The 22,502-nt window shown below is 40.4% G+C and overlaps 1 protein-coding gene across 1 annotated transcript in view; it reads left to right on the top strand.

The window, feature by feature from the left end:
• The window catches only part of Asap1 (ArfGAP with SH3 domain, ankyrin repeat and PH domain 1), a 282,884-nt gene that overhangs the window by 168,836 nt on the left and 91,546 nt on the right, over nt 1–22,502 (top strand). Inside the window, 1 exon segment of the mRNA XM_038342734.1 lies at nt 11,063–11,208. Within this exon segment, the coding sequence (XP_038198662.1) occupies nt 11,063–11,208 (146 nt within the window).

Raw genomic sequence — 22,502 nt, 5'->3', positions numbered from 1 at the left:
AGCCTGGTCTACAAGAGCTAGTTCCAGGACAGGCTCCAAAGCCACAGAGAAACCCTGTCTCGAAAAACCAAAAAAAAAAAAAGAGAGAGAGAGAGAGAGGTTTTCCTGATTCAGCAATAGCAAAAGAAAAAAAAAAGCCATCCTGTTTTGAAATATCGGCTTTCTGGGCTATACTGCCAGCACAACCTCTGGCTCTTTCAGGAGATCAAGCATTTCAATGGGTGGTTTGTGAGCAACATGCTGTGGTTTGCTTGTTGGCAACATGGACTGGCTGTGTACCTAGAGATGGGGCACTATGTTCAAGGCAGTGAGCAGCTCTGCCCTGCTGGGCTGTGCAGACCAAGCAGGCAGTACCATATATATTCTGTCAGTGGCACAGCTTAGAGTTTTAAAAAGCACTTAGCATTTTAAGAAGCGCTCCTGGACAGTAAAGGATTACAGATACACAATAACACAAATTCAGATGCAAAAGACCTCTAAATGGGTCACATTGTTGGTTAAATGTATGTAGGCTTGAGAGAGAGAAGAAAAATAATATAAACATTTATAAAAAGAAGTAAATGGTTAAAAAAGTAAAGTCTTTAAAGAGACAGTCATAGATTAAAAGAAGTAAAAAAAAAAGCCACGTAAAAATGGAAAATTCACCGAGTATCTAGATTATTGTGGTTTTTTTTTTTTTTTGAATTTTTTGAGTGTGAAGGAGCTAAATGCAGAGAAACATTGCATTGTATGGACTGCCAAACTAAACCAGAATGTATATTATAAAGGTATATTGACTCAAAATTTGGGTATAAGGATATGTTGCTTTGGATAGAGGTTCTTTTGTTTCCATAGAGGATGAGAACCTTTGGATTACTTCCAGACTAATATGGTTTGATGGATCAAGATCTCCTGAAAGGTCGCCTTGAACACCCCTCAAAAAATTATTTCACCCAATAAATAGCAGGAAGCAGTTTGGAGAAATTATGCCCATATTCCCAAATATTGTTTATAAATGTTTCCTTACATTTAAAGGAAGGGGGTATGCTATAGAAATTTGCATTGGTATAGGTCTTTGTTTATTGAAACAAATTTAAGGTCAGTCTTGTTACTTATATATTTCTGCTCTTGATTAAGGTATTGTGTTTGTCTAGCTCATTTAAAAATATAATGTGTAGTTAAGAAATACAGGTTAATGTATAGTCATCTATAATAGTCATGCTTGTCAGGTTTTCTAGATATACAGAGATATAAATATTGTAACTGTAATTCTTGCTTGATACCTGTTTTGTTATATGTAATGTTACTATGTTAAAGTTAAAGTCTTCCTTTTTGTTTAAGTAGAAAAGGGAAAATGGTGTGGGAGGTCCTTCTGTTTATGTGTTACTTTTATTGGTTAATAAATAAAGAACTGCTTTGAGCTCCTGGCAGGGAAAAACAGAACTAGGTGGGGAAAGCTAGGCTGTATGCTGGGAAAAAGATGGAGTCAAGAGAGAAGCCATATAGTCCCCACTGGAGACAGACACCATAGAATAAGTAACATTGATAGTCTGAAAAAGTGGTGTGTAGTTTGGTGACAAATGTAAGCAAGGAAGTTTTCCTCTGAAGTGCAGCTAGACTGTTGGAAACCGCCTCCACTGCAGGAGAGAAAACACTTGATTTCTCGTTACCTTCCTATTTTCTTTTCCTCCTGTTTCCTTTCTGTTAGAATTGCTAGTAGTTTTAGGAAAGAAATGGTGTGCTGTTTGTAGACAAGATTAGCATCTGGTGCTCTCCAATTTTTCATTTTGTTTTGAGATATAGTTCATAGGTTACACAGAGAAATCTAAGGTTTTAAAGGTAAAATACTAAACTTTTCAGTGGATGGAAAGCAAGCAATTTTATTTTATATGCTTATCTAAACACTATTCAGATATGCAGATATAGTGTAAAGTCATTCAGAATTGGCAGTTAATGTTAGTGTTTGGCTATGTCATATAATGCTAATTTTAATTATGATCTTAACAGGCATAAACAGATAAATGGATTAAGATTTTAATAGTAAGATTGGAAAGGAAAAATATTACAAGACTACAAAATCAGTTGTATGCTTAGAAAATTTAACATTTATGATTTATTAGGTATTTGAATAACTGAATTTATTATTGTTATGTATGGATATTTTTCTTGAATGTATGTATGTGTGCCACATGCTTGTCAGGTACTAGAGGAGGTTAGAAGAGGATGTCAGATCCCCTGGAACTGGAGGTACATATTGTTTGTGAGCTGCCATGTAGGTGTTGGGAATTGAACCTGGGTCCTCTGGAAGAACAGTCAGTGCTTTTAACCTCTAAGCTATCTTTCCAGACCCTGTGTAATTATCTTTACGGACAACCTTTCAGCCTTGAACAGTTCCTACTGGACAAATACAGTCAAGATTCCAGGCCTTCCTGCACCTGGCCTCTCATTCTAAGTTGCTCTTTGACCACACTTTTGATGTTTTTATCTCTGTGAACTATGATTCTGTTTCCTGTGAAGATGTTGCTCTTAACTGTAGTGAAAAACCAGGGCATGACACCCTACACGGGAAATCCAGATCTGGGTTGTGTTGTCCCTGGAACTTGCTGAAATCCTACCCCTTTCACAGACATTTTGAACCAGGTAAAGTATCATATATGTTAAGTAAACCAGCGTTGATTGGAAGTATATGCTTTTTCACGTTTTACTGACAGCGATGTATGTTCAAAAATAGTTCGCAGTGTGCCACATCTGGAGAGTGTGTGCTTAAACCAGGTCCTAGCCTCTGCCTGGCTCCTTAAACTGGCTTGAGATACCCCATGTTGCGGTTGTGAACAGTTTGGCAATGGCAAAATGGCAAAATCAAGTGTGTACATACAGAATCTAATGGTTTAGTTACAAGAAGCTCTGAATATTTTCCTGTTATCGTTGCTTAACATGTAATGTCAAATTAGTGTATCTTTGGATTATACACTTAGAATGTTTGATTTTATAAATTGTTACTTGAGTTACTGACATGTTTCATTAAAAATTGCTTAATTAAATTTTTGCTTGGAATATTAGGACAGAATTTCCAACAATTTCTCATATGACCCTAAATACACTTCTTGCATTTTACGTTCGTTTTTCTATGAAGTAAAATTCTCATCATTGACAAATATAAAATGAAATTATGGATGAACTCTGAAAGTGTAAGCAAGCTCCAATTAAATGCTTTCTTTAAGAATTGTATGGTCATGGTGTCTCTTCACAGCAATAAAACAGTGACTAAAACCAAATGCAAGCTTCTTTACCCTTTATACTCGTTTGCATAGATGGTGTGTTATCTCCTGCCTCAAATGTTATTTATCCATACCTGCTTATTAGACAACTACTTGTTATCAAGCATTTGTTTAGTTATCATCTCATGAATTATGACCTCTGTCTTCAAGTTTTGCTTTTGTTTTGTTAACCAGATCCCAAATGGGTGATTAATATAAACCCGGTTAAAAGTAGTGTATTTTCATACAGAGGACTGCTATTTCTCATGCTATACAAATGCATTTATTGAAAACTAAGTATCAAGAAAACACTAATTTTTTAGAATGTTTAAGAGCGTATTTTAATTAATGAAAACTGGGAATTTTAGTTTATTGGTTGCCTACATAGCATGTAAGGCCCCAAGTTCAGTTTTTAGTATTCCTAAGAAGAATAAAAAATATTCTTCAGATCCCATCTCCTGCTTTGTAAACAGATATATTTTTAATTGACAGTTCGATGTTTTTAAAAACTTTTTATCATAAAAAAAAATATATGTATGTGTGTGTGTCTTTGTGAGGGTGTTCATAGGTGTCAGGCATTGGATTAGCCTGCGGTGGAGTCACAGATTATAAATGACCTGACATGGGTGCTAGAAACTAGAGTCAGATCCTCTGCAGGACCAGTGCCCTCTCAAGTCATCTTTCTAGCCCCTTCAGTATTGTACTAAAGAGTAGCTTTAAGAACAGAAGGTAGGGCCAGGTGGTGGTGGCACATACCTTTAATCCCTGCACTCAGGAAGCAAAAACAGGCTGATCTCTGAGTTCGATGCCAGCTTGGTCTACAGAGGGAGTTCCAGGACAGGTTCCAAAGCTACAGAGAAACCCTGTCTCAAAAACAAACAAAACAGAAGGTAGGAAAACCAGTATTGTTTGGATTACAACTGATATCTTGAATTAGATGGAATTTTTTTATATGACAATGTAATGTAAACAAATAAAAATATAGACAAATAGAAAATGTTTGCTCTATAAGAGAAAATTCATAGACTGACAACACAGGTCCCACAAGCAAGAATGCAGAACATTCTGTAGCAGATAACCTCTAATCCACTAAGTCCTGACATTCCCATACAAGGCCTCAGTTCCTGGGTGGGGCTGGCTCAGGGTTCTGACCCAATTCCAAAACCCAGAGAGGTTTTCACCCATGCTTCTAAGTGACCGTCTGTGAATCAGGATTTCCACAGCCCTTTCCTCAGGCCCTGTTAGTTTGCTTAACCTCCAAAACTTCTGGAAACATGTCTACCTGCTTCATATAAAGCACAATACAAAGGCTCCAGATGTAAGGTGCTGGTGTTGAGTTGTAGAGAAGGATGTGGCTCCCCACAACCCCCCCCCCCCCCCGGTGCTTTATCCTTCAGGAACTCTCAGGACTTCAGCCTACATCACATGACTGAAGCCCAGACAGCCTTGCTGAAAAGTCTTTAGCCCAAAAGGGTGTGAGATATGTCAGTAGACTAAAGGAGTTGCCAGCAGTGCCTGTCTCTGCAGTCTTCCGTCTTGGGCAGAGTTTTCTCTCTGGTCTGAGAACAGGACATCTCCCCCTGTTGGGGAAAGTCAGACTGCCAACTCTGACAAAAAGATGGGAAATTTTTTGAATTTCTGCATTGTGTCAGGCACAGGACCTTATTGATTTGTAGTCTACATCATGAAGGAATTATGAAGGAAAACCAGAAATTATACATCACAATTAGCAACATGCTACGAAGATAGTTCCCCTCTATATAAGGCATTCTGCTTTGCAGACTGGTAAGAAAGACAAGCAATTCAAAACTAGACTAAGTAGGTAAAGGAAAGAAACGGAAGTGTTAACAGACAGTAAAATACAGAAAAGTGGGCTCTTTGTGGTTCTGTTTTTCATGTCTGTGGTACAGAAATTAAGGGCAGTACTTGTAGGTGTTAGTGCGTTTGCAGAGAAAGAGGCCCTGTCACATAGGCATTGCTGTTGGAGATGTGATTGCTGCAGTCAGCCTCTTCCGAAAGAAATGGCAATTCTAAGACTAGAGTGTACATATATCCACATCCCCTGCAAGCCCGTGTTCGTGTATCTTCCCAGAGACGGCAGCAGCATGTACAAGCTTGTGTTTGGAAATTGTTGTTGAAGTGTTGGGTTTCAGTGGGGAAAGCTGCAAACAACTTGGAGGATTCTTAGTAGAGAGACTGTTACGTAACCAGCACCACAGCTTTCTGCAAAACATCACCACAGTTGACATAATTATTAAGTTGTGCTTATGTTGAATTTCCTGGTCTTTATTCAGTAGGATAAAAGGAAGCCATGGTATTTTTTTTAAAAAATGAGATGAATACAATGAGTGTGTTTGTGTGTGTGTTGGGAAACGAAAGAGGTTGGATTGGAAGAGGACATTACAGTTTTTATCTTTGTATCTATATAATCTGAACTGGGGACCCTAAAAACTTAAGTAATTTTTCTAAGGTTACATGACCAGGAAGGACTAGAACAGGGATTCATATCCTCTCTCTATGCCCAAGCTCGTGCTCTGTGATCCTCTGCCAAATGATACCAAAGTCACTTAGATATGGGCTTTTGGTGACTTCCCTTAAGGTCTTACCAAACAGAGAGAAGCTGTTGGGTTTTTTGTGGGCCTGCTGTTCTTGTAAAAGATCGCTCCTGTTCATTACAACACTTTAGCAGTCAGTGGCCAGGTGAGTCTTACTGGACCTGCTTTCATACATGAGGGAGCCGAGGTACTCGTGAGTATGTATAGTCATCTGCCCAGGACCAGGCAATAAAGACTAGAACTAAGATACCAGGTTTTCAGGTCCTTTTAGGAACCAGATCTTGGCCCTGCCATCCCTTCTCATTAGCTATGTGACCTTGGGAAGTTTCCTTCGCCTCTCTTAGCCCTTTGACATGTTTAAAGTGAAGGTGGAAATAGTAGCATGTAATTGTGGAGAGTTAGGGAGTTAATATAGAAGGGATCCTTCGCATAGTTCTGGCACCTTCACTCATCAGAAACTTTAATTCCAACTAATTATAGTTATTGCATTGTTGGTATTTCTAAGGCACAAAGAAGTCTGTTGGATTCCTGGCACTGACCCCAAACTTTTCATGTAGTAGATTCTGAGTTGGCGTTAACATGATGTTCTGGCATATAGGATAGTCTTAATTAAGCTGGGTCAGCAGAGAAAGGTGTGATTTGAAATTCAAACGTAGCTGATCTGTAAATCTGGCTTTAACCCTTAGTTCCACTTACCTATGAAACAATGCCTTTATGGCTGGAGAAATGGCTCAGAAGTTAAGAGGACCAGAGTCTGTTTCCCAGAATTCAACTTAGGCATTATTACCCTCTTGTAGCTCCAGTCCCTGGAATCCAACACCCTGTTCTGACCTCCGTAGATACTACACACGTGATGCTCACACAGGTGCACAGGCACACACGTGCACATAAATAAAAATAATGCCCTGAAGGAATATTGTATGGATCTTAGGATATTTACTGTGATGGATCCCAGTACGTACTCAGTGCTTGATAAATGGCAGTTGCCAAAAGTTGGCACACCAGTGTGGAGGTATGGTAAGTTCTCCCACAAGTAAACAGCCATCAGAGAAAGGCCTGCTTAGTTATCACTGTTGTTTGTGAATTACTGACAAAATTCTTAAGGTGTACATTAGGGATGGAACCTGCAGCACATCTCAAACACACTCTCAAATCTCAGGGATGAACTCTTGGTTTCCTGACTTCAGAGTGATTTCGGTACCTATGCCACGCGTCCAGTTGCACTGCAGTGAGCAAGGGCAGCAGTGGTACCATTGTCACTTACTCTCTGTGCTTCTATGCCAACCATTTGTCCTAAAATATCTTAACCCTATGAGGTAAATGCCATTGATGCCTCCATTTTACAGGTAAGTCTTAGAGAGGGCCGCTTGACCAAAGAACCGAACAGTTGAGCGTTGAATAAAATTTCATCCCACTTCAGATTTTGCGGTGGAGCTGGGTAGAGGTTTTTCTCTAAGTGATTGGGACCTGCAAACAGGATTGTCAGAGTCAGATCAATTGGGGAAGGAATTACTTAGCATGTGTTGTGCGAGGGCATGAGCTCTGTGAATTTATGCACCACCCCATATTAATTGTGAACCTCTCCAAAATAGTCTCTACATTCTCCCTGTTCCTTCCCATAATTCACTGTCTTAGACGTCCAAGGCTCTTGCCCATTGTAGTGCTATTTCTAAGTCTCCCAGTACAGATCATAAAGGATCTTTTTATGCTTTCTTATCTCTTGGAGTGATGAGGGCATTCCCTGTGCCTTTAGTCCCTCTCTTTAGTAGCAAACCTATTTCTTTAATGGTCTTCCTTAAAACCTTTATTTCCTCCTCCTTTCCTGTGTCCCTGAAGTACCTTCAAATGGCTGACTGTTGCTCCCTCTGCCTCTGCCCTGGGTACTTCCTCTACCAGAGCAATGCCACTGCCTCTCATTCTTGTTACACACTGAAAGAGAATTTCCCAGAGAATTCTTAGTTTTGTACAGAGGTAGGGGTATTGTGTAAGGTGGGGGAGAGGCCCGGGAGAATGCTTTCAGTAAATTGTTTGTAGTAGAATTCATAATGCAATATGCTAAAATGTACTTAAAATACATGAAAGCAGGTCCTGTGCTGTTAGGTCCTACATACGGCTCTGAAATAACAATGACTGGCGCACCTTTGCTTATGCTACTCCTACCATTAGTGTGATTATCCCAAAATTCAACTTACTATACCCTATATTTTAATATCTGTGTCCATAACATAATATTACATATATATGATGTATCACTGTCCTTGGAAGCACACTCAATTGATGCATGCAAATGCACACACAGGCACTATATGGGTAGTCCAGATCTATGACCTAGACTGTGCTTATTTACCCAGTCTGTCTTTCTGCCTCTCATCTGTCACATCTTTGCAGAGATCTGGTGATGAGGAACATAAGATATTATAGAGAGAGAGTTAGGCCAGAGAACATTCTCAACACAAATCAAATCCTCCCTCCCATGACCTCTCTCTGCTTAGTCTGCCTGATTTTGCAGTGAGTCATCATCACTGATCTGCCAGGCTTCTCATAATTCTTTCTAACCTCTGCATGAAATTCTATTTCAGGGTAATAGATGTCAGGGGAGGAAGAAAAGAGATTGCAGTTGTGTGGGATGCCCAGGAAGGGGTTCCAGAACCAATTCGTAATAATGTCTTTATGAATCTGGGTAGTGAGTAGCAGATACTCTGCCAACCTACACATTTGTATGCATTTCATTTGCAACATAGTACTATTTCAAGTAAACAAGCACAATGCTGGTGTGCCAGTGTTTAGCACTGAGGTGTCTTCTCCCCTGGGAGGGTTGAGGTGAACCTCATTGTTTCCCACTGGGTTACAAAAGCAGAAAGAAGTGTTAGGTGGGATTCTCAGAGTGGGCTTCTGTGGCCCAGGCAGAAAGCTTTGCTTTGGGGCAGACATACACAGTCTGTTGTTGAGCTGATGTGGCCTTTCTATTTTTCTGAGCAGTAACCAGAGCTGCGTTTTATCTTCCTTAATATCTCAGCCAGAAATGCTTACAGCCACTGCAGGCGTCATGAATTTTTAACGCTGAGATGAGCAAAAGGCTTTTGGGGCTTCATCTGGTCTCACTGGTTGACAGTAATGCTTCTTGCCCAGTATTCCCCAGGCCAGTGTTCTGTTTCATGAATGCCCATTGCTCCTGTACAGTTATTGAGGAGTGTTTGAAAGTTAAGCATTTCATTTCAGTAGAGTAACTGGGGATAAACAACCTAAGAAATTTCAGAGGACTTAAAAAATTCTTACTAAGCCAAACTGAAATTCACCCTAAGCCCCTTGGGAAATCTACAGTATTGTCTGTTGAGTAGGGATACAGAGGTGACCAGAGGCAATTCATGCCTCGTATGGAAAGAGGTATACAGATAATGTGAAAAGCTATGGGGAATTACAGGCCAGGGAAGGTTCCTTCTAACTAAAAGAAAGCTTAGAATTCTAATGGATACTTGTCACCAATTCACCTAGTGTATACACTAGGCATTGTTATGGCAGATTCTTTGTATACCAAAACTGAAGAATAGAGAGATGGAGATCTGACGTAAACTGGAATAATTGAAAAGCTTGCACATGAAAGGAATATCGCCTCCAACTCAGTTGCCAGTTAAGCCAGCTGCCACACATTCGCTCCAGGATATGGGAGGTACTGTGCTCCTTTCCATATGCCTGTAAAGATCATGAGCCTGGGATTCCTCCTGAGTGGTTATGTGTGTGATGGGAGTTAACATCTGCTGTGTGATCTAATAGGGCCATGCAGGATGCTGCTCTAATAACAAACAAGAGCAGCAACCAAGAGACCAGAAGAAAAGAGGATATTGGGTAGGTTATCAGCATGGGGTGATGGGAAGTTGTCAGATTGGGTGGTACCTTGCTATACTCAGTGGTTTTCTTTGGCCACTCTGAGGTACAAGGTGTGAGAAAGAAAAATCAAGTATGACTTGGCAAGTTTTGCATTAGAGCTTCACTAATGCTGTTTGCCAATGACTAAGTGAGATAAAAGGCCCGGGGAAGAAGACTCGAGTCTCCACTGTAGCTTGTTGATTGGGCATCCAAGCGGATGTATCAGATAACTACTTAGATATGTAAGTTTATGTTTTAGGGGTGGGCTTTGGGTTTAGAGCTTTTGCAAATCATGTAAAGTGGTAAGACTTGAGATCTCAAAGCAGTAAGCATAGATAGAAAATACTAAAGTCCTAGAGACAGGAAGAGGTTTTCCAATATGATGAAGTCAGGTAGATGTAAAGACAGTGGAGAGGAGCAGCCATGAGGTGGAGGATGATCAAGATAATCAAGATAATGGCCTGGAAGACACGACAGCAGGTGGTTCATGAGGGTAGGGGCTACTGTTTGTGTATCCACTCTACTGAGAAATGTGTGTGCTTCCTGTCAGTTCCTTGGCACCACATTCCTACAAGGTTGGTCTCAGTTTATATATTTGAAAACAAGAACTAGAAGGAAAATGTATCCCTAAATAGAAGGCAAATACTCCTTGTATGCCACTAGGGAAGTAAGCACAGAAATTTTACAAGTGCTGTTCTGCAGACCTAGGGAATAAACAAAGGAATCAAGATTAGATGCAGAGAAAGAAATGTGCTAGAACACTTGAGGTTATCTTTTGCATTCCAAGACTGAGGTTTTTTTTTTTCTTTTGGGGGGGAGTGTTATTTTTTCATTTTTGTTTCCAGACAAGATTTCTCTGTAGCCCTGGCTGTTTTGGAGCTTGCTCTATAGACCAGGCTGTCCTCAAACTCACATAGATCTGCCTGACTCTGCCTGCCGAGTAAAGGGACTAAAGGTGTGCTAACGCCTGGCTAAGACTGAGTTTTCTAATGAGAATTTCTTCATAGTTTCTTAATTGCTGGAGTATGTGATAATAATTTTTCCTTTAGATAACTGGAGAGTCAGTGGATGAGTTGGTATATGAATGAGCTTAGTGCTGTGGAGGAAACAGGAGGTGGGGGAGAAGAGAGCATGAGCTGGAGCCAGGTGTGGTGGCATGCACCTGTAATCACAAGAGAAGACTCCAGGAAAAAATGTTGCAAGCCCAAGGCCGGCCTGAACTATACATCAGACCCTGTCTCAAAAGAAAAGAGCATTCAGTGTACTGCCAACCTCTAGATGTGTGCAATAAATAATTGATGCTCTTTTCTCTGCTTTTCCTTTTGAGAGGTTCCAGTTGTAAACACTCAGAAGAACTCTGCATTGTGACAAATAACAGCTCGTACCTTTTCCTTGTTTCTTTTTTAGATCATGTACAAAATGAAGAAAACTATGCACAAGTTCTGGATAAGTTTGGAAGTAATTTTTTAAGTAGAGACAACCCTGACCTGGGCACTGCTTTTGTCAAGTTTTCTACACTTACAAAGGAACTGTCCACGCTGCTGAAAAATCTGGTAAGTCTTCTTATATACAATGAAGCACAACTATAGGCTCGCCACCGCATGCGGAGAGTAAGTCACTGCTCCCTCACCTCAACCCTTGGTACCAGGAGTGAAAAGTAAAAAAAAAAAAAATTAATAATAATAATAATAGACTGTACAGTACTGTAGGTGTCATTGTTTTTCACAAATCTCAGGGTAAAATTTCTATCCTTGTATCCTTGCCACTAGCAGCATGGATTTACTAAAGGGAGAGAAACCACCTGTCTTCTATGTTCTACCATTGCTACTGTTTTACGTTATCTGTTCTTAGATTTTTTTGTGTGTGTTTTTTCCCCTTTTATTGAAAATAAATTTTTCCCTACATAATATATCCTGATTATGGTTTCCCCTCCCTCTAATCCTTGCAGTTCCTTCCTACTTCCACTCCCTTTCTGTCTCATTAGAAAATAAACGGGCTTGTAAGGGATAATAAGCAAATAAGATGGGATAAGACAGAAAACAAACTTACCACTGAGGACAAAACAAATAAACAGAAAGCAGAGAGCCCCCCAAAAGGCATAACAAACAGATACAGATTCAGAGATACACTCATTTATATACTCAGGAATTCCATAAAAATACTAAACTGGAAGCCCGAATACATATCCAAAGGACCAGTAGGGTAAAAAGAGAGAATAAAAATACGTATAAAATAAATTTAAAATAAGATAAAAATTGAAAACCGGAAGAAAATAAAAAGCCAGGACTTGACATTGTCAGACAAGGACTCTCCAAAGGTAGCGTTGAGTTCACTTTCTCTTGGCCATCTACTGCTGGGCATGAGACCCTACCCTAAAGAGTGTGGTTTGTTTCTCCAGTGAGACTCCCTTAGAGAAAAACAGATTTTCCTTTGTGTTTATTGATTGCAGATTGCTTCTGGGTTAGGGACCAGAGCACGTGTCCACTTCTCCTTTACCTCTAGGACCCCATCTGATGGAGACCTGTGCAGGCCCTGTCTATACGTACAGCTTTGTTTTAGCTGGTTAAGAGTGGCGAAGCTTTCAGTGCCAAGCATGCAGTGGAAATGCACCCAGTCTGTATTATGTCTTGCATGTGTGAAGGTAGCTCTGGCTGTGCATCCTCATTCTTGAAATAAGGAACCTCCCTTAATTCCTTTCAACACCCCCTATCCACCCCCACACAAGCAAGTCCTTTCAAGAAAAGTGTTTTAAGATTTAAGAAAAGTAGATGGGCTTCGGTGGCCTTGGTAATCTTGTCATAGATCCATTTGATAGAAACCACTTACCGTAGAGGACTACCACCTTTTGAAAAGCCTTCCTGCAGTCTGTTAGCCTGAGTGTTTGGCCAGGCAAAATGAGCTTTTTCTTATATTAAAAATCATGCATGTGTCTGTTTTGCGTCTTTTCTGTGGTCCAAGTTAAGTCCTGGGCTTTTTATAGAGACGAATAATCACACCTTCCTTAAAACTGTGTACAAAGATATGGCTGCTGCTGTTTAGGAGACTGAAGAGCTTGTGCAAGAACTGGTGGGATTCATATGAGGCCTGTAGTCTAGTCACTCTCATACTTCTGTCAGCTTCTAGACTGTAAAAGGTAATATATATATATATATATATATATATATATATATATATATATATATATATATAAAAGCTGTTGTTTCTGGGGAAGCTGGTTGAAGAGTAAACTGGGCTGCTTTATACTGTGTTTTCTAATTTTTTTGAATTTAAATTTTTCAAGCTATAAATCAAAGTCTAAGTATTAAATTGTAGCCTGGAAGGAAGAGCAGATGTTTACTAAAGCATCTTTTACAATTTTCATTGTAAAAGAAATGTACAAAACCAAAGTCCAGTGGCCTCTCTTGGGTCTTGAGGTAGCTGGGGTGTGTGGTCTTCAGCTTGCTTTCTTTGCACTTCCCTAGGTCTTGTGAGCCAGCTTTTCCCTCCTGGTGAATTTCTTTTTCTAACATCATTAATATGGTTCTCATTCTGAGAAGCCAGACCGATCTGCTCTCTACTTCCTGAAGTTGGTCTATTAGGTTTCTTTTGTCTAGGAAATGCTGCCTCTTAGTGGTAAGGATCCAGAGACGTGTGGACATGAATTGGTTTCCTTGTTTCCTTTGACATGTCTGAAGAGGGTTCAAAGCAAAGATCACCAGCCGCTGCTTCCCTGTAAGCCTTGGGAGATGCTCAAGTCTTGGTTTCATCAATTTTATAAAATGGGATTGATGATCCTCCTTGCCATATCACTCACAATGCATTGATTGTTCTGTACAGATACTGTGACTACGAAAGAGGGATTTAGCAATGAGAGAATACACATCTGAGCCCCTTCCCTCTAGAAGTTTCTGTTGTACCATTCTCAGAAGTTTTGTAAAGCACCTATGTGGCAATGTGGGTCCCTTCCATCCCTCCTACCCTGGTGCCCCTTTAACATTTAATATATTAGTGAGAAGGACTTCTTTTCAGTGCACTTTCTTAAAATAAATAGATAAAAGTAGACCACTCCTGAGTTTGATTTTGTTGTTTATTTTATTAAATATATAGTGAATGAAAAAAAAAAGAAATAAAAAGGAGAGCAAAGGCCATGACTGCCCTGAGGTATGATAGAGGAGAAAGTTCATGATACATATATGGGAAAGCATAGTCAAAGTCAGAGATATTTGGTAGAGTCCAGAGTGATTATGTCCAGACTGAGCTGGGCCATGTGGGAGAGGGGGAAGGGAAGGGACAGGGCAAGAAGGGAAACAGGTACAGCAGCAAGGAGGCCAAAGGTCCAGAATGGGAAAGGGTAACCAAAATGTCTGGATTATAGAGGGAAGGTCCTCTGGGGGAAGGGCGGCCCAGCCTCCGGGCTAGAAAGTTCAGGGTGGAGGGTGATGTATACCAGCCATACCCTGTAACAGGTGAAGGATATTGGGAGAACCTGGCAGCCTGATCCCGCTTTGATCTGTTAAGCAGGCACCACTGCCTCAGTCCTTTGTCCCAGCTTTGAAACTTAACGTGAAATACCAAGATTAAGCTCATGTCTTTAACCTTTGAAAGGAAAACAATAAAATGGTTGGTTTGCTGGACAGTGCTGGCAGGTCCTGTGATCCTAGCAAAGGAAGTTAAAGCATAGACAGACAGCATCGCATACATTTAAAGTTCCCAAACTTTAAAATTGCGCTGGGGAATTGATCCTCTGTGGTAAGAAGACACTATTTAAATGCTGTGCTCCCAGAGTCAGTGCTGCAGTGGCTTACAGCTGTGTGGAGACGGTAGTTAACAGTACTGAGCTGTGCCCAGATGGAGTCTCGTCCACCAGGACTCTTCTCTGCCTGCCTTTGCAGGGCTCTGCTGCTTGTCATTTAGCAGTTGAGGGCAGTTATTGCTTCAGAGCTGCTGGAGCAGAGCAGAAAGTTCCGCAGCTGCAGAGCACTTCCTGTTTACAGTTTCTGACTGTAGAATGTTGTGGTTTGGATTAAGGATTATTTTGTTTTGTTTTATTTTTGTTATGTTTAAGTTTCTTTCCCTCCAGATGAAAATAGCTGAAAACATACATTGGATCTAGATTTTTATCACATTATTTTTGAGAATTTTCTTTGAAATGTTAAACAGAGTAGAGGGAATGATAGTTATACCCAGTGGTAAGTGAATAACTGCTGGTGCCCTGAACTCTGATGCATCTTTGAAGATCTCATCTTTTTTAAAATTCAAATTAAAATATAATTATATCATTTTCCCTTTTCATTTTTCAGTCCCTCCTATGACCTGGACCCCTTGTTTCCTCTCAAACTCATGGCCCCTGTTTTATTATTACTGTTGCTGTGTGTGTGTGAGAGAGGGACAGAGACAGAGGAGAGAGAATAACCTGCCAAACTGCACAGCCCACTTAGTGTTGTGTGTATGATTCCAGGTCTGACTGCTCGGTATGGGATAACCAATGAAGGGCTCATTCCTCAGGAGACCATTTCCCACTTGGAACATTCTTTTGTTGCCTCCAGTTCTTTGTCTAGAGGTCAAGACTGTGAGGTTCCTGTCTGGTGGATTTAGAACAAGTTCAGGTCTTGTTTAGGTAGCCATGTTATTGAGGTATCATAGGTGAGGCTTCCCCATCGTTTCTAGAAGACACAATCTCACAACAGATTTCTTTGTCCTCTGGCTCTTGTAATCTCTCCCATCCTCTCTTTGATGATGTTCCGTGCGCATTAGGTGAAGGAGTTGTGTTGTAGATGTATCTGTAGGTTCTGGGCTCCCCATCTAAGATCTCTTCTTTTCACAGAAAGAAAATCCATAATTGTACTGCATAGCCCCTCATGCCCTGGTCACCAGTTAGTACTGTGGTACATTCTGTTAGTGAAATCTGTCCATCGGGTGGGGACTGATGAGCAAGGGGAAAGGATTTGAGGTGTTTTTCTTTTTTTATTATGATAGTTACATGTGTTTACTATCACATAAATGGGAATATGGGAAAAGATAAAAAATATTACTAGATAACTTTAGTGTCTGACATTTTAATGTAATATTCCTTTTGAACAATCTTAGACATTTAGATTGATACTAATGGCTTACATAATATTACAAATGTATATTATAAATATTTTATGTTGTCCAAATTCCTTAGAGTTGGATAATCTGGAGATTGAGGGTTTGTGTTTTAGATGGGTGACAGTGTATGTAGGTGCCATGTACCCTGTAATGCCTCCAAGGCTCCTCCAGCTGAAGCTTATCATTGAACAGTGTTCCCTCTGCAGTGAGACAGTGCACGCCAGGCTGAAATGAAGTGAATCAAAGACTGCCTTGAGTCCCACTCCCAGTCAGAGCTCATCAGTGAAATGCAGTCTGTCATGATGGGGTTGGGTACCAACAAAAATGTGCATCGTGTATTTATTTCAGAAGCTCTTAGTACTTTTTTGTTGTTCAGTTGTTTTAGAAGCTTGTTAGCACTCTGTGACATACAAATAAAACTGGCCAGTTATTTTCATAGGCTACATAGTATATCTTATGTAGCCAGACCATCCATAACTAATGACTTGTAGTTTTTCTCATTAGTACAGAGTTTCTGTATAATAAATATATCCAGTGTACAGAAGTTGTGCATAGTCCCGGCTGAGTTTTAAATTAGTACAAGCTATTGTACATTAAAAAAGACTTCAAATAGAAATTCAGCTAATGGTTGTACTTCACCATCATTGATTTTAACCTGACTTAGGATTGATTTTCAGCCTGTAAAATTTTCATGTGGCAGGTCACACTTTTATCAGGAGTGTGTCCATGCTGTATGTGGTTGTGAGCTGATCTTCAACTTCAAGTATACACACAAAACAGCATTTGTAACTGGGAAAGACGTGCATTACAGCTGTGGGTCCACACAAGAGGAAGGAAGAAAGGGATAGAACCTAGTCACCAGTTAGCATTTAATACTAGCCGCTCTGGACAATGTAAAGAGATACTGTCTTTAAATTAATTACATAATTGATTAACTAATTAATCTGGTCTCATCCTCAGAGCCTCTAAGCCAGTAACATTGCTTTTATTTTATGGTTAACTTTTGCTTATCCAAATAGAGATAGGTAACTATAGTTTGTATTTATAGTGTGCTAGCTATGTGCTATGCAGTAATTAAAGCACTTTACATTGTATTGGAACGGGTTAGTGAGTATTGGCCACAGCTGTGAGTGAGTATAGTAATTTAGTTTCCTCTTGTCACATGTCTTCTGAAGGGATCTGGTTCGCATAATAAGAATAAATCAGAGAATTAGGCACACAGCAGCTCTTCAACAGGGTTTGGTATGCAGGAGAAAGGAAACCAGGTAGGCTTATGAAGACTTTCACAATGCTCCAGATGTTTTTAGCTCTCCTTGCTCTGGCAGACCAGAAAACTAAGGAAAGGATTGCTTGGTTAGTACTTGGTGAGCATTGCTTTTTGCCATTGTCTCTGCCTCACTGACTCCCTAGATCAATCCTTGGTAGCTGCAAAGAAAATAGAATCCCACCTCAAGTAATTGTAAGAGCTCTTCAAACCCAGAGTGTCCTCTACAGCACACTGCACCACCTCCGAAAATATGGATGCTGTGCTCTTACTGCCATAGATTTACCATTAAGTTAAAAGTCGTACTGATTTTAAAACAATTAAAGCAGTAGCACAGATGTTGCAAGGAGAAGACAGACACCAAGATAATTAACTTTCTGTTTGTGGCTCTTAATCCTGGAAGACTCTGGAGTTCTTTTTCCTAGCCCTGATCTGTAGGTGCATTGTGTAAAGCAAATGCAGATGTTTCCCTTGGCTCTGAGAATTCCTTGAAGCTCTGGCTGGCAGTCACGCCTTTGACCTTTTACCCTATCTTTCTTTCCCACTTTTCATCCCAGGAATGAACTCTTACCTAGGTTTTCTCATTCTCCCTAACTGCTTCAGATTTAATCTTATTTTGGATTCTTCTGGGGAATGTTGCTCAGTCTTTCGTTACTCAGCACATACCAGTGACCTCAGACAGGGCTGGCGCCCGCTTCACACCTAACAAACTACTTGAGAATACAGTCAAGTCAGGGCCTCTTCCTGTGGGCTGATGTCAACAGCACTGGGCACAGATAATCAAGGGGAGCATGGCTAGTTAGTTCATGCTCCACTTGTGTGTACAAGGTCAGTGCTTTGGGCTGTGTATACGCTACCCAACTTTCGACATTGGCCATGTCCATTGTATCTGCTGCTCCTGTCTAGGAACAGGAGAGTCGAAGTGAGTGAAATGGAAAACTTAACTCCATGCCTTGTTCTTTGGTGAGAATTCTGCTCCAAGAAGATATTTCTCAAGGAGACTTGCAATGCACATTTGTATGATGGACGCTTAGACACGTGATACTGAAGATTCTTAACCAATTCGTTGCTTCTGAACTTCCTTGATCACCGACTTTGACATACAAGACACATACCAACTTCCCAATGAACCACTTTGAGAAATGCTAACTTAGAAATATTGTTAGATCAGGTGGTCCATGTCTTTAGTTGTGTTTATTCTTAATTCCATCCTGCTTCTCCCCTTCTGGAATTCATTTGTAATTATATTTACTATATAATCATGATTGTTTTCCAGCCAGTTGGTTGTAATACTCTCCTTTTGTTTTAGACGATGCCCTTTGTTCCTTTGGTCCCTTATGATACGTGAAGAAATGTCCCGCTCACCCAGGCTTCAGACAGTCTTGGTAATCTGCCGCTAGAGGAAAGTAGCCTTTCCGCTGCCTCATCGCTCCCGCTGTGCTGAGAGTGAAAGGCAGGCAGGACCGAGAGTTGGCAGAAACAGTGTAACTTCAAAGGTGGACATAGCAGTTCAGATCTCTGTTCTGCAGCGTCACAGCCTGGGTCAGCAGAGGCAGGTCACCCATTTTCTCACTCACCCATCCAGAGAATAGGGGTGTCTCAGCTTCACACTAGTGGAACCCTTGTCTTGAGGTACAAATAATTTGGTGGGTATTTATGAGAGCATTTTTTTTTCTGCTGGTGGAAACTGTTTCCCTTAAAAGAGGCACTAAATAGCATTCAGCAGTGGTTTGCATTGCATACTACATTGAGGTCAGAATGTAAATTGAAGTCAGTACTAAGAATACAGGCTTTCTAAAGTGTTCCTCAACCTAGCGACTTTTACCAGATGCCCACTATATGCCAGGCTCTGTGGTAGGCATGACTGTCCCTTTCTGTTTGAGAATGGTTGCATGAAACATTTTGATAGCTCATTCTAAAGAAAACTTTGATTTTAAAGAGAAAGGTAAAGATAGCCATAGGGACATAATTTTACAGAGCCCCTGCTTTGGGGGTTCCATGACTAGGGGAGACTTCTTTGGCTTCTTGGAAGCAACTGGTATCCCAGATGTAAACCTAAGATTCCTCTCATGCATGGTTGGCCTTCATCACACTCACCCTTGAGGTGATTTTTTGAATTCTGACCATTTCCATGAAGATCAAATGCAGCGCTTTAGAACATTCAGGGGCAGAACATTCAGTGGAGCATTTGGCTCTGGTTCTGATCAAGTGACTGAAGGTGTAAGGTTTACATGGGGGCATCACTGTTCCTCCTGATCCTACTAAGCCTGGGTGTGCCCCTATATTTGGATTGTTACAGATATCTTAAGTTGTGTTAAAGTCTTTCCAGAATCAGTTGTTACAAAACACGCATAAGATATGTGATAGAGACATCCACAGGAGGCGAGAAAAATGTTACCCGATGTCACAGAATGTTTTTGTTGTAATTCACACATGGAAAATTATAAATGATATGCATGAGATGAAATTTAAAGTCCAAAGGTTGGCCAAGAACTGGTTATCTTTCCAAGACGAGACCCCTGTATATGGCTGTGGTCTTCTGCTTTCTTTTCTGGCTTACTGTTAGAGATTTCCTTTTCTTTCCAGCTGAGTAGTTGTCCTCCAGTTGGGTGAGATGCAAAGGAAACAGTGCATTGTTTTCTCTCTGTGGAGGGGATATTAAATTAACCCATTGTTTACTTAAATTAGACATGATATACTTGCATTGTTTTAAGAATTTTCATATTCCCTTCTACTCCCACACTACACTTTTTCTTTGTGTAATGTTTCCAGGGAAATTGGAATCCCTTTTGAATTCAGTCTTGTACGATGTCAGAATCATATGGTGTACCTTGGGTTTTTCAGTCTCTGACGTCTGTTCCATCTTCATGACAGTTGCACCTGAGACAGTAGACAAGTTGATTTCCTCTCTTACTGGAGGTGTTTCCTCTTTGACAGGAATTTGGATTGTCTACTGTGGACAGCCCTGTCTCAGACAGTGGCTCTCATACTTTAATTCATTTCACTTCAAGAACTTACTAAGATTTGGGCTGTTGGGCTCCATCCTCAAAAGGTTCTGGTTAATTAGATGTGGGATTTCAGTTCTGAGGTGTTTCTAAGCAGCACTGAGAATGCTAGTCCAGGACATACTTGGGGAGCCACCTGCACCAGTTAGGAATTTCCTAATGTAGGGGAAAGCTGAACTTTTTTGCTTCAAACTCATTACCATATTGTTTTTGCTTTTATACACTGATTTCATTTGTAATTTGCATTAATGATCAAACGTTTTCCTGGCCACACAGGCCTGCAATACAATTACTCAGGAAGTTGACGCATGGGGATTTAGGTTCAACTCCATATCGGGACTCTGTTTTTAAAAAAAAAAAAAAAATGTAAAAGGAGGGCTAGAGAATATTTTGTGCATAGCATTAATAAAGCCTTGGTTTCAGCCCTTAGCACCATAAATATGTAAGCACTGGTGAAGGGGCTGCCCTCTGTGCTTCCGTAGTACATTTCTTATTAACTCTCTTAGAAAAAAATAACCATTCATTGTTGCAAACTTGGAAAATAGAAGAGACAAGATGAAGATAAAAGTCACCAGTAAACGTTTTTATTCAGACATTTTTTTTCATGTATAAATTTAAATTAATAACTTTTTAAAACAACGTCAGGTTCATAATGCTGTGTTTCATAACCTGAGTTTTCACTTACGCATTTTGAAAATGTTTTTTTATTTTATATACTGAAACTAGCTGTCTATAGCCTTCTAACTGAGGAGACCTGGATGCGGCCAGCAGGCAACTGGGCACTGTTCTATTACCATCATTTTCAGGATGCAGAGGCACTGCCCTCAAATTTGCTTCTCATAGCTGTGGCATTCCTGTCTTACATTTCTACTATAATTCACTTAATTTCCTATTTTGAACTTTCTATTGGTTTGCTCTCTAGAATAGAATATTTGAAAATTCTGTGTAGTCTGTGATTCTATCTTGCTTTTATCTTGGTCTTCATCTATAACTTTTGTTGAACCAGTTAAGAAGTAAAGTGCATGCATCCCAAAGCCCTGGCTGTCCTAGTGGGTTACTTGCTTGCTCTGATCAAATTAAGAAACCCACGTTGAAGGGGTTCCTGAACCACCATCCTTGACTGAGAGCTAACAATAGTTGGTGTCTTCTATAGGAGAGAGAGTCAGTTTTCTTTAAGGCTGTTTGGCTTCTGGTAAGTCAACCATGCTCCAGTGGATGGCTTCATAACCTAAAGTTTATGGACAGTACAGATTGAAAGTCAGCACAAATTAAAGTCATTTAAAAAAAAAGAAGGAAGAGACAGAAAGTTGAAGGTTGGAGTGGATCCAGGACCATTTACAGGGAAGATTTGGGAAAGAATATAATTAAAATTCATCATATGAAATTCTCAAATAGTTAATAAAAATATTTTTTTTAAAACATAAGAAAGCCACTATCCCTGAGATAGCTTAGGCTCTTTAAGAAGAGTACGTTGCTCAGTACCCAAAGTTTTGTAGCTCATAGAAATCTTAACAGAAAGTCGAGAATTTTGATGGGACTTATGATTCAGCCGTCTGCCTCTTCTAGGCTAGTGACAACCTACAGGGTAGTTGTTCTTGTATCACTTTGTTAGGAAACGGCCCAGACTTACCTCTTTGTAATGTGCTCCATCATCCATTGTTGTGGCCCATTGGGTCTGAGGGTTTTTTTCCCCTACTGTATCTACTTGTATCTCAGTAACTCTTGTCAGGCAGAGGATATTAACTACATGGAAGAGATTGCTCACTACAGCATTGCCAGAGATGGAAAGTGACCTCCATAATCACAATTGTCAGACAAAGGCTAACAGCCTCTGGGTAGAGGGGCCCCTTCTTCTGTCTGTCCCCTCCAGCCATATTCTAGGAGCAGTCTGCATATCCCATGGCCTCCCTGGCCATTTTGATACTGAACACTCCACACAAACCAGAGCTGAGCTCCTACTCTGTAGTGCTCAGGACTCAGCACTGTCTACCTGCTTTGGAGATGAATGTGTTTATTTGTTTATTTACTCAGTCAGCTGTGCTAGAAGCTTGAGTGCACAGAGAGCTTGATGCACAGGTGTAAAGCAGGCCCAACCCTTGCCTCCCAGAAGCTTTGCTCTAGGAACAAACAGGTATTGTGAGTACAGAGCTGAGCATTCGCCTTCTTGCCAATCGGAGACCAGATGGGAAGGTAGGCAAGGCCTCCCTGATAGCACCTGGGAACCCAGAAGGTTCCTTTTCAGTGGCCAACCAAAGGACCTCCCCTGTAGATCATTAAGTATGTTTCAAAGAAGGAGAGAGGTCAGTGGACAGGAAGCTGAAAAGGTTGCTCATGACTTGAGAATTCTCTATATCCAATACAGGAGTTAATGCTCAGCAACTTGTAAAAACCTTTTTCTGACAGGGAAGTTGCTGCTGAACTGGGTGGTATGGGGACAAGGAAAAAGGTTGGTGGGGCCAGATGTAAACTTGGGAGTTTGGATTTGACTAGTTAGCAGGAATGGGTTTCA

Source organism: Arvicola amphibius, chromosome 9 (assembly GCF_903992535.2).
Source record: "Arvicola amphibius chromosome 9, mArvAmp1.2, whole genome shotgun sequence".
NCBI lineage: Eukaryota > Metazoa > Chordata > Mammalia > Rodentia > Cricetidae > Arvicola > Arvicola amphibius.
The sequence above is the reverse complement of the archived record's forward strand: the minus strand, read 5'-3'. Positions and strand labels throughout refer to the sequence as shown.